The 12,922-nt window shown below is 37.2% G+C and overlaps 1 protein-coding gene across 1 annotated transcript in view; it reads right to left on the minus strand.

Moving 5' to 3' along the window:
• Positions 1–12,922, minus strand: part of ARFGEF3 (ARFGEF family member 3) — a 161,826-nt gene that overhangs the window by 108,732 nt on the left and 40,172 nt on the right. Inside the window, exons 3-4 of the mRNA XM_011356156.2 lie at positions 10,844–10,925; positions 7,968–8,099 (exon numbers count right to left, since the gene is read on the minus strand). Coding sequence (XP_011354458.1) covers positions 7,968–8,099; positions 10,844–10,925 — 214 coding nt within the window. The remainder of the gene's footprint in view (positions 1–7,967; positions 8,100–10,843; positions 10,926–12,922) is intronic.

Below are 12,922 nucleotides of genomic sequence, written 5' to 3' on the forward strand. Positions count from 1 at the left end.
ATTTGATTCTGTATATATTAAAATATTTAATTACAAAGCTCTTCTAGAACAACCAAATTATATGAATTCTGCCTAGCAGGATGGAACAAAAACTTAATGACATAAATAAACAATGAGGATGTTTTCTGTAGACTATGGAATCACAGTAATGGTTAAGACCCTGAATATACCTGGGTGGATAACTGAGATATATCTAGATCTAGATATAGATAGATATAGATATAGATATATACACATATGTATACACCTATATATGTATGTATATATAAAATACAACATATATAATTTATAAAATTCTCTTAAGCTATAATTCAACAGTAGTAAATATGATGAGGTCCTTTTTTAGATATCAGAAATATATATGATGAAATGCACAGTTTTCTGTTACAATAGAAGAAAATGACTGTTATAGGCTATATGGGGGTGGGGTATAGAGGAAGAGAAAAATGAAGAAACTCATAAAGCAATGGCATTTCTAATGTTCTGGTTCTTAATTTGAGTCCAAAAGTATTCATTTTATTATTATAATACACATATTCTTTTCTAATAATTGTAACAGAAATGAAAGCTAATATCAGCCCTGTGCCATACATCGTTGTCAGCACTTCTTTTATACTAACTTATTTAAGACTCACTATGACTCTAGGAGATAAAATATGCACCATTATCATCACATTCTACATATCAGAAAATTGAGGCATAGATAAATTAAGTGACTTTCCTAAGGTCACAAAGCATTCCAGCTCCAGAAGCTGTGCTCTTACCACGCTGCTACCAGATATTCTGCAAAGAAGGTAAAATGAAATTTTAGAATGATAGGTTCTAATGACCGTTTCACAGGATGGTAATAACATATCATTCTCCTACTCTTATAGATGCACTTGTCCACTTACAGATTTCTCAATGAATTCCTGTCTACTGTAAGACATTTCTATTCTCTCATTATGTTTCATTATTTTTCAGAAGCCATCATTATTCACATTGACCTTGCAGTTAACTCAAACACAAGTTTGGAAAGTTTTCTTCTCCACCTACCCCAAACTAAACATCTGAAGACCAAATCAACCCCTAGTTTTGCCACAAAGCCTTTCCAGAAAAATATAAAAAGTTAAAAAAGCAATCTGCTACCAACAAGTGTGCAAGTCCAGCCAAGAAACTGAATCACTCCAACTTCAATTTTCCTATAAAAAGAAGGATCTGATGATGTATGAGGTTACTTCAATTCTAAAGTACAAATCCACACTGGTCTTTCTCAATTCTGAACTCACATAGATTTTGATCTATAATCACAACTTGAGTTTCTTTTGTCTGTCGTTGATCTTGTGGTACACTGAAAACTACCACATGTGTTTCCTTCTCTCCATTAGTCAGTAATTAAATTAACAAGCAATTAGTAAGCCATGTGCCAGATGCTCTGCCAGGCACCAAAGGGATGAAAACAATACTAATAATGTGTAATTAGTTTTCACTTACTACCTAGTGAAATTTTTTAGTCATGCCTGAATCAAGAGTTTAGGACTAACTAGTTGGAGAGAATATAACATGCAGTTTCCCTAAATTAGCCATTGCAGGTAGTCTGGTGGGTCTCAACTAACCTCACACCCCTGTGAATGTATTGTTATCTCTTTCCTCTGAGAAAAGTACCGAAAAAAAAAAGAGCAGGAGATGGCAGAGGGAATGGTGTGCCATGAGCCAGCTGCCTCTAGCTGGTGGAAAATATACTAGACTATGATTCTCATATGATAAGTGATTGTGGCAGACTGCCAGTTATCTCTCAACACTATCCCCTTCTTTTTCAAGACTAGAACTATGGGCACATGACAGCCCAAAATAAAGACTACACTTTCCAACATTACTTGCGATTGAATTCCCATATGACCAAGTACTGGCCAATAGGGTGTAAGCAGAAGTGTCCTCCCTCCCCTTCCTCTTTCCAATTGGATGAAATATAGACGTGTTGACTTAGGATGGGGCGCCATAGTGGACAACAAAGTGGAGAAACAAAATGGAAGAAAAAAGAGTTTCTAATAATGTGGTTTAGCCAGTGCTGACCTAAGTTTATGTCTCAATTCAGTGGTAATGAATCTTAACTAAATAGCAATCCTTTCTTCCCTTTTTCCAACCCTATCCTTCTTGCCTGATTCTTTCTTATGCTTTAGATCTTATTTGCCTAAAATGTTACTTCTTAAGAACAGCCTTCTCTGTCCTCCCCTTCGTCAGGCTCTATTATAATGCACTTTTAGTTTCCTAGATTTTTCTTTCATTGTCTTTATCACAGTTTACGTGTACTGATGTATTTCATTGATTTCTATCTCCAGCACTAGTCTCCAAACAGACAAACATCCTGTTTTTGTTTTAGTTTGGTTTTCTTCATCACAGGATCTTCTGCGTCTAGCACAGTGCCTGGCATACAGGAAACAATCACATATTTGTGGAATAAATGATTGAAAAAATTGGAGGGTCTGCCCACTCTACTAGAAACTCTAAAACATCCACAGTAAATACTGGAGGCCTCTGCCTTTGCACTTGCTTAACAAAAATCATGTTTTAAAACATTTAGCAGAGTTCTCAAATATATTCAAATGGTATGGCATATGAAAGCCGTAGTTCTTAAGAAATTAATAGATAATGTGAAAATATCTTCATCTCAAAAATTAATGCATAAACTATCTAAAGGAAAATCACACTTCTAAGTTTTCAATGTTTGCTACTTACAATTTTTATTGTCTGTCTAATGAAGTCACACAGAAGGGTAAAGAAGCATGGGAGAAAAACTTAGTAAGAATTTTATCAATGTGTACAAAGTAGAAAAAGATTATCATCCTTCAATCAGCAGCAGGAAGAGGGAGGGCTCTTTAAAAACCATTTACTTAGCACATATTTTAGACACTTCCCTGCATTTACTGCATTAATAATATGTTTGTAAGCATGACAGATCAACTTCCAGCAATGGTACATTTGAAGTTAAACATTTTTCATCAAACACTGGATTTTTCCTGAATAATAGAGATTGCTGCAAATCTTCTAACATGGCTCAGTAGCTTTAGACTAGGAAGGGACTTCTCCTTGTTACGAGAAGTCAAGACAGTTTAGCCATTTCCCCTCAAACTTCAATAATGATCCTTCCTTCCATAAAGCACTCTGAAGATCAAATGCCCAGTATGAACAGCAAAACTAAGGTTCGGTCTACCAAGTCACTCACTTTTGTATTTTCTGTAGGTATCTGGTTGGCATTTGTTATAAAATACAAAAATACCTCAACAGTAAATGACATTCTCTTTCCTTTCCCCCCAATTACAATCGATCAATCTCTCTTTCACACACACATATACGTACATCAGAGCCATTAGCCAATTTTATGAAAAAGTAACTTTGACTCTTCATATTTGAATCTATCTAGCTCATGGAACTAGCGAGAAAATACATTGCTGTGGGAATGTACTGAGCCACTCGTAGCTTTGCCCCTTGAAAGCCTGTGATTTAACTTTCCTGTTCGATCATCTTTAAAATGGGGACAGTAAGGACACCTACTTACATGTCTTTCAGGATGGACTTAGAAGGCAGCGTAACCCACTGTTTAAGAGTAATGGTTAGGCCCCAGGCTGAATCACAGTTCAAATACAAGCCCTGCCATTTCTCAAGGTGCGTGATCTGAGTATGAATGTCAAGTACTTACCAGAGTGTCTGATACATAATAAATGTTAAATAATCAGCCTGTCATTTCTCCTTTGAAAACTGTAGAGCCCTCCACCAATATTCATTTCTATCACCTAAAGATGCACATAAAATAAGATGTCCGATAACACAGCCTTGATCAAATGCTTTCTCAGTACCCAGTATCATAGCCTTCCTTATCTACAAAGCCAATCCACCCTCCCCAGACAATATGCTCTCATCTCTGAAGGCAAGCTGTAATTCCCTGCAGTGTTTGAAGACTTAGCTGGCTGTATCAGTTAATAACCTGACTAGAAGTTATCCATCAGAAAGAAGAGAGAGAAAGTCCTAATTACTCTAGTCAGAGAAGTCGTTAGTTATGCACCTGGCTCCTATTAAGTCTGCATGGATTCTACGGAAGTGGCGTACGCCATGTGAAAATGTTACCAAAGCAGACAAGTGTTTAATCTATTAAAGGGCTCCCTGCCATTAACTAATTCATTTCAAAGATAATCTATCTTCAGAGGAACCTACTTTGTGATTCTCTACATTTCTGACACTTTATTTGGTCTAGCTATCACATTTTTATTTGGATTCCATGGCCATTTTAATAAACCAAAGTTGCCTTCTCTCCCCCTCCTGTTAAGACAGTAAAATCATGTAGAACAGTTAGTTCCTAGACTAAGTGATATAACCTCATTCCCAGTGAATTTGTCAAAATCAAGCATCTTTGACTTTTTTTAACCCACTAATTGAAAGTCTAGGGCCTTTCTTAGGAACTCTAGGAACTCTCTAAAAGAAGAAACCATATTATTTTCTCTCCGGGAATTTAATACAATTGTTATATACTCTTAAGAGTGTGACATGGTTCAATTTTTCTTGTTTCTAAACACTAGCAGATAGCAATATGTGAGTAAAATGCACAACATATTTTCTAAAAATAGCACCTAGGATGTTATAAAAAATGTACTGTGTTGTGGTTGAACAGACATAAATAAAACTGCATGCTGTGGCTTTATCTCTCCTGATTGGCATACTCAGATCAACATTTGAAAATGCCTACAATATCTCATTTTTAAAGACTGTCTATACAGTCGTCACTCTTATATGCAGGGGATTAGTTCCGACACCCCCAGTGGATGCCTGAAACTACTGATAGTATCAAATCCTATATATACTATGTTTTTATCCTTTCATTTAAAGGATACACTTTATGGCTTCTCTGTATTGCCAGAATCACTACTTTTGCGCTTTGGGGCCATTATCAAGGAAAATAAGGGTTACTCAAACACAAACACTGACACCTCAATGGTCAATCCAGTAACCCAGATGGCTGCTAAGTGACCAATGGTTGGGGAGCGAGTGTATGCAGTGTGGAGATGCTAGACCAAGGGAGGGACCAGGGTGGCACAGAGCAGGACAGTGCGATACTTCATCATGCTGTTCAGATTGGCATACAATTTAAAACGTATGAATTGTTTATTTCTGGAATTTTCCATTTAATATTTTCAGACCACAATTGATTGTGGTCTGAAATCATAAATAAGGAAAACTATGGAAAGTGAAACCATGGATAAGGAAGAATTACTTTGCCTACAAAATATTTATATAAAATGAGTGAAGGATTTTTATAGGAAATATGTAGTTTAGATAATTTATGAGAATGAGTTAGTAGAAGCACCAAGAATAAATTAATATACCCTTCAATATGTAATGCAAATCCAGTTCCTCTGAGGACTCATCCAATTCTTTCTTGATCTCTTTTTAAAATTAATTTTTGGAAGTACAAGTGGTAACAACTTTTTAATGTGGTAATGACATTAGCAAAACAAGGACTTATTTAAGTGTTTTTCTTTGGATCATTACAAGTATTGCAGAAGTATAAGATGAAAGGGGGCACACTTCTGAAGATGACCGAAGTTAATAAAGAAATTCCTCATGCATAGGATAAGGGTATAAAACTTATTTCTGAGCCATAAATGCTATAATTTGGAAAAATACATAGTTATATCTTTATACCCAAACAAGTAATCTAAATCTCAGAAATTGGAAATGAACATGGAGCCCTCACCTGTGGGCCCTACAGTCAGACTACCATCTCCAAACTTTCATCTGATGCTAATAATAATATCACTTTAAAATACAGTTATCTCATCATTAATTTTCTAGCGCTTTGCTAAAAATAAAAGTATACTATAAAACATTAGCTTAAGGCTGGGTTTGTTGCAAATTGAAATATTTTTCCCAATTCCAATGTTTAAATAGTTTAAAATAGTAGCATTTAGCACAGGAACCCTTATCTTTTTAAGTATTTTAGAAACCTAATCATAAAGAATGGCAGATTACTGTTTTTCTTTTTTCTGACAATGTCTGATTTTCTTCCCAGACATTAACTACAGATACCATGGTCTATTAATTAGACAGTCCATTAAGACAGGCTTGCCAGGATTTCCAGTAGAGTTAACATGTGTCAATTCCTGTCCTCAGCAAGGCTAGCAGAAGGCACTGCTAGGCTGGAATTTTTTAAAGCAAGCATAAATTTTCAAAACAGGTGTTACAGTTACAGTTGACATAATCATTAAACATCCTGCTTCTCCAGAGCTCCTATGAAAACAGGTACTTTCTCACTTTAATTTTTAATAAAAATTCCTCTATTCCACAAAAACCTGTATTACTGGGAGAATTTCCAGAATCATACGAAATCTCTGAGTTGTGTCTCTTAGGACACCACAGCTCACCCTCCAGGATTTGGGGGCCTAATAGTGGAAGGACTCAACAGACTAGACTTAGGAGTCACAAAAGCGATTACCATGGCACCTGGCCTTGCCTTTCTCTCCACAGTGGCCTAGACGTAGTGAAGTAAAATGAGTTTAGGCGTGGTTACTCTTCAGCTCCTATGAAGGAACAGCTGCCAAACGTACGTCAAAAGATAGGGCAAAATTGTTTATTCCAGAATCAAAGAGAGTAAAAGACAAATGAGATCTTCAAGATCAGCTAGCTTGGAGATTCTCAATGTTTACTGTGGATAAGAATATTCCTAGACCCACCCACTGAGATTCTGACTCAGCGGCAGCAGGTGGTAGCGGTAGAAGTGGTAGTAAAATATAACACTTCGAAAATCCTTGCTTTATGCCAGATACTGTGCTAAGGTCTTTACAAACATCACTTTATTTAATCTTCACAACAATCCTACTGGGAAGCTGTTACTATTATCCCCATTTTACAGATGAAGAAACCAAGGTAGAGTGGTTAAGGAATCTGTGCAAGGACATCCTGCTAGGAAATGAACAAGAATTCAAACCCGGACAGGCTGGCTTCAGAGTCCAAGCCCTTCACGACTCACTACATGAAACTACCCACCAACAGGGTTAGAGTGACGCCCGGGGCATTAAGGAAAGTTCATAACTGAAGTCAATCTTTTCTCAGTGGAAAAACTGAAATCCAGAGAAGGGAAGTCCCTTGTCCAAGACAAAAATCTGTCAGTGCATTTCCAGGAAGAAATCAACCATTATATGATACCAACTATTCTTAAACATTCCCCTACACACATTCCTCTAGAGAAGAAACTGACAGATGGCATTATATTATAAAGCCAGCTCGTTGGTTTCAGCCGTGTCACGCTGACCAAGGTGCTGTTTAGGGCAGAGATTTCCGCTCTTTTCTGTCGAATTTCACTGTTCACTCACCAGATAAGACACATTCCACAGTCAGTGTAAGGGGCTCCCAATCATGGTGATTCTCAAGGGAGGACAAAGGGAAGGGGAGGAAGAGATGCCATCCCCAAAAGGTAAATGGCAACTGGAATATAGGAGATTACATTCACATAAATTGAGGATAGAAAAAAAGATGTGATTGTGATATAGCTCCCAAAGATGGTCTTTCTTTCTCTAAACCAACTATTCTAAAACCTTAGCACATGTCGAAATGTCACTGGATTTTTGCTTTGTTTTAACATATACAAGCAGGCAGAATACCCAGAATAATCAGATCTATCCCAAGCTGGAACTACTCACATATTTTCTCTCAAAAAGTGATAAATACATTTTCCAACAACATTTGATGTGTATGATCAGGCCGAAAATCCTACAGATGTATTGAAATGGTACCTTTTACTTAGCTGTCATTTCTGTTCAACAATCAAGGTCATTCTGGAGGACCACGAGCAATGACAATAACCATATATTCCACAGGAAGGGTAAGCTAGCATGACAACAATGCAGAGGCATTTTCAAGAAAACAATGAGGGCTGGTGTGGGGGTGGGGGTGTTTGTTCCTACCCAATGACACAGAGTGACCAGCCACGTCAAACCAACCTTCATCACTTCCACCTGCAGGTCTTCGTTGAGAGAAGGCGTCACTTTCACAGCGTTCAGGATCTGATTGAGCAGCTGCTTCTCGTCAGAGTCTGTTTCCATGGATACAAACCTCTCTTCTGATAGAAGCTTCTGTAAAGAGACACAAGGCAGTGATTGCAGATAGGCTTTCCCCGGCTGCCTTATTTGGTTGTACCTTAGTATGTATTGAGAATAATTTCTCTTAGGAGGCAAGTAGCTGGAGGCCATCAGCAAAGAACTCCTGCTATGTGTCATTAAAAAGAAAAACACATTGAACCTTTGGTAAACGGTTTTTGGCAAAGGTTTTTTTCTGTTAGTATATAATTCATTATAAATTTTATCAAGTAAAATTCTAATGTGGCGGCCATACTTGTTATTTAGGTGGTGGTGGTGGCCTCTCATAACGGTCATGCTCACACATACCCTTTTGAAACATAGCTTTGTCACAGGAAAGGAGAAGTTTTATAGACCACAAGTTCCTTTCCTCAAATATTTACCTTTTTACTTCCTATTTTTGAACTGTCATTTACCCAGGAATTATTAAGGAATTCACAAATCTTAATGTATTTTCCTCAGAACATGAATCCCACAAAAACCTAAACAAGAAGACATTCACCTTCACGAGGTTTCCCAGGAGTCATTACACCTCACAGAATGGCCCTTTTCTATTTCAAGACAACTCTTGCTTTTCATAAAATTGTTAGATTGTAGCAAAACCCACCTGCTTACAACTTCTGCTCATCTTTCCCTGGAGCCACACGGATTAACCTTGTAAAATATTGGAAGTCAGCCATCAAGTCCATCTAAGTCTTTTCTTCCCCATACTAAACCTCCTCAGGTACCTTCAAATGTTCTCGGCTTGATATGGTTTCATAGATGCTCTCCTGCTTAACCTGTGGCCTCCAGAGTGAATGCAACACTTCAAGGGTGGTCCAACAGTAAGGGATAATGCAACCGCAAGAGTACCCTAAGGTAAACTACGGACTGAGGGTGACTATGAGGTGTCTCTATAAGCTCATCTCTGGTAGAAAACAAAACAAAATGTACCATTCTTGTGAGTGATGTTGAATACAGGGAGGCTATGCATGTATAGGGGCAGGGGCATATGAGAAAGCTCTGCAGCTTCCTCTCAATTTATGTAAAATTAAAATTGCTCTAAAATAATAGTTTTTTAAAATAATAAAAAAATAAAAAGATGGCAAAGGGGGAAGATAGAAATGGGGTCTTTGGTGGCACCACTGAAGCTGCTGCATCAAACCTAAAACTGCCTACCGCTAGGATTCTAGTTATATAAGGTAATTAAATGTGTTTATTGCCTAAAAACAACAAAAGATTGTAATGCGTAACTTTAATCACCTTCTCAGATCAAATCAGCTTAGCTGTAAGTCACGACACATTCTGTGCTGACTCATCTTGAAGCCCCTCGATCTCATTCACAAAGGCTGCAATTAAGCTATTCTCCCCGATTCTGTCCTGAGGTAGTTGATTTCTGAGACTCCAGTGAAAGATTTTACATTAATCTCTGTTAAGTTTGTCCTTGGCCAATTCCATGTAGAGTCGTTGCCCTAAAGAACTTTTGGCTTCTGATTCATCCAGGGTAATGACTCCCTCTTTTAGCTGAATCATAGTGCAGATCTGGAGAAAAAAAGGGGCAAACCTTCTTCTTAGGACTCCTGCCATTTTGCCTATATTCTCTTAAAAGAGACTTTTCAGTATCATGTAGTACATGCAGGGCAGCCTGAAGTTAAAGTTAACATATAAACTTTTCTCGAGTGATAAAGACTGGGAAGCCCTAAAAAAGTGCCTAAAGTTAATGGGAGGTAATAAGATGCTGGAAGACTTTTAAAAACTAACTAAATGGAAAATCTATAAAATACTAGAGAAAAAGGAACATCAGTGACAGGTCAAAACAAATTCCCATTCAATTTAGGGTTGGCCCAATTACCTTGGAGAAAAGCAAAGAGCTTTTAATAACATTATTTATGATGCTTACTAATTTCTAATGCTATTACATATTAAAACATACATCATCTAATTCTAATCCACTGGAGAAAAAAGGGTCATGATTTTCTCATTTTTTCATGTGTTAACTCTGAAAATGTATCAGGGACTTCTCCGAGCTTAAAGAGCTAACAATGAAATTAGTGATGTGAAAAGACATCTTATAAATGCCTCCAATCCATGGCCATGCAGAATAAACCCCCACAGGCTTGAACTTCACAGCGCTTGTCACTTAGAAACCAAACCACTTCAAAAGTTAATGTATTTATAGAGCCACCTTCTTTGCACTGCTGGAATGAGACCTACTATGTATGGTGTAAAACACAAATGAACAAATGCTCAGAGAAGGAAATGTGTTCAAGCAATCTATTCTTTTTAGACCAAATCTTGCTGTGGATACAAAACACATTAATCCATTTGCCAACCTAACTGTACAAGAGAAAACAAAACAAAATCTTTCAAGTTTACCATTAATTTTTCTTACACAGAACCACAGATGTTGAGTGTATACAATATTTGCATTGGTATAGAACTTGAAATATTTTTCTTGGGATTCCTTATTCTCCTAAAAGGTGGACATCACAAAAAAAATATTTCATTTCTGTGTAGGCTTAGCTGGGTCCCCACGAATTGGGGTGTGACGATAAAGGCACAACAAGATAACGCTGTGCACAGAGAAATGTAGGTTAATATACGAAAATCCTGTTATCCCCTATGGTTATTACTTTGTTCAATCAAATTTCTGTCTAGGTCTTTAAATAGTTAGTATTTAAGATGTTAACTATTTGTTCTTTCCAAGCCAAAGGGGCTTGTCAATTTCTGTCACCCCCCATTACAGTCAGTGAGAGCCATACCTGTATCCCTGCCAAGGCATGTTGAGCCAGCTTCACATTCTTGGATTCTAATGCCAACTGGAGAGGCAGCAGGCATTTCTCCCTGGCAAACAAAGAAATAAGGACAACATGTGAGCTCAGTAAAGTTGGCAGTCAAGTGATACAAGCCTTATGTACACCCACCCCCGAAATGCTGCACACACATATACAAAAACCATAACCAATCATGAAAATGCACGTCCTTATATAAAAAACAAAAAACAAAAAAAAAAAACAGCAAAAAAGCTGTGTAGAAATGACAGCACAGCAGCAACTTGCCTTCTTAGTTGGTTTCAGAAAGAGCGAACACAAGGACTCTCAAAACAATTGTTTTGATGCTCTCATTATTAAAAGGTAGGACCTTTACCAGTCCATGAACATGCATTGTTCTTTCCCAAACTAACAGAACTGCTTGTACTCAGTGCACCTGGGGTGAACAACTCTAAGAAGCACTGTTTAGACAGATTTCTATGCCTTGCTCATCCCTCTCTCTCACATAGGAAATGACTGCATCACTACCACCTTGCCTCGTTGATATAAATGGAAATTCTATTAACTTGTCAGTTTCTTCTCAACTCAAAGTGTTTAATAATCACTTATAATTTTTACTCTTTAGTTTCCAGTAAGAGGTATATCTACATTTTTTTGATGAGTTCTTATTAAGCACATTTCCAAGATAGAAATACAAATGAATCATCAATAGCTTTGGCCAATGAGAATAAGTGTCCGATGTCACAGAACAAAGAAAATACATGGTGAGCTACTTAAATATTTTAAAGCTTAAGAAAAACAACTGGCACTAAAACATGTTAGGAATAAACCAAAAGGGCTACAAAGAGAAGCATATTTATTAGAAGCATTCACTCTAAATAATTAAACAAGAGACCGAGAATTTTAATCAACCCATTATTTCCCCATAGAGTTACAATGGCACAACAAATAAAATGTTACTCAATTCCAACCAGGTTTGTCCACCTCCACTTAAACCAGAGCAGCGGCGTTTTTATCTGTTTTATATTTCACCATAAACTGAAGGAGTCACTGACTTTTGAGAGCGTGAAAGACACAGGCAAAGACTACAGGATTTCACCTTTGAAGAAATAAGGGTCATGACTGTAGAACACAATGAAACAGAAGTTAATTACAGCTGATTCTTTCCTGTCTACCCTGAAGCTCTGCTGTTTTTTCATGGTATCCTCCATCGGCAGCTCTGTGACAGAAGAAATGAGAGTCACAGGCACTCCTTCATGCCTGCCACAAAGATAGAACGAAAACACTTTCCTAATCCTTTTCACCTCCCTTCCCTAGCCTGATGTTACAATACTCACTTTTGCATGACAATTGATTAACTACAGTCATTTTTTCATTAGATACATCCTTTGACAGATGGATTAATTACCCAACTGTGTTACTTCCATTTGGGTGGCTATAATTTTGTCGCTGTTACTGTTATCATCAGTTACAAGGCAAACACTGCAGTCAATTAAAGCAGTAATAGCTGATTTTTTCAATTTTGTTTCTTTTGTTTAATCATAACCAGTTTATAAGCTTGGGAAATTAACTGGAAAGGTGAAGTCAAGTGAGAAATAGAAATAATGGGCAGATGGAGTATTAACCAAAGAACCATAGAACTTCATCTGTAAACCCTTGAAACTGTCAAATTTTCAATGGATGAATTCACTGTAAAACAACTTTCATTTCTAATTTAGAGTCAGATTTACCAGTGGGGAAGGTGGAGGTCCAAAGCTCTCATAGTCTCATAGCCAGGAGCAAAAAGTCTCCGTTGAGTGGCTATGTGCTGAAAATGCACAAATATTACCTATTACTCAACAAGGACACCAAAAAGAGTGAATACCATGTTTAGCGGCAACAAGAGCACTCCTGGAAATGCTGGACCTGGTGACCCTTGGGAAGCAGCATTATGTCTGCATATAAATAAGTACATACTCATATTACTCATCTGTAGTATTAGTCCTTCAAATCCTCATTCCACCCTCTCACACGATTTATACTGCAGACCTGAATCAGGTTGTGGACAAAAAGTATGTCAACTCTTAATAT

This window comes from Pteropus vampyrus, unplaced genomic scaffold (assembly GCF_000151845.1).
Source record: "Pteropus vampyrus isolate Shadow unplaced genomic scaffold, Pvam_2.0 Scaffold24, whole genome shotgun sequence".
Classification (NCBI taxonomy): domain Eukaryota; kingdom Metazoa; phylum Chordata; class Mammalia; order Chiroptera; family Pteropodidae; genus Pteropus; species Pteropus vampyrus.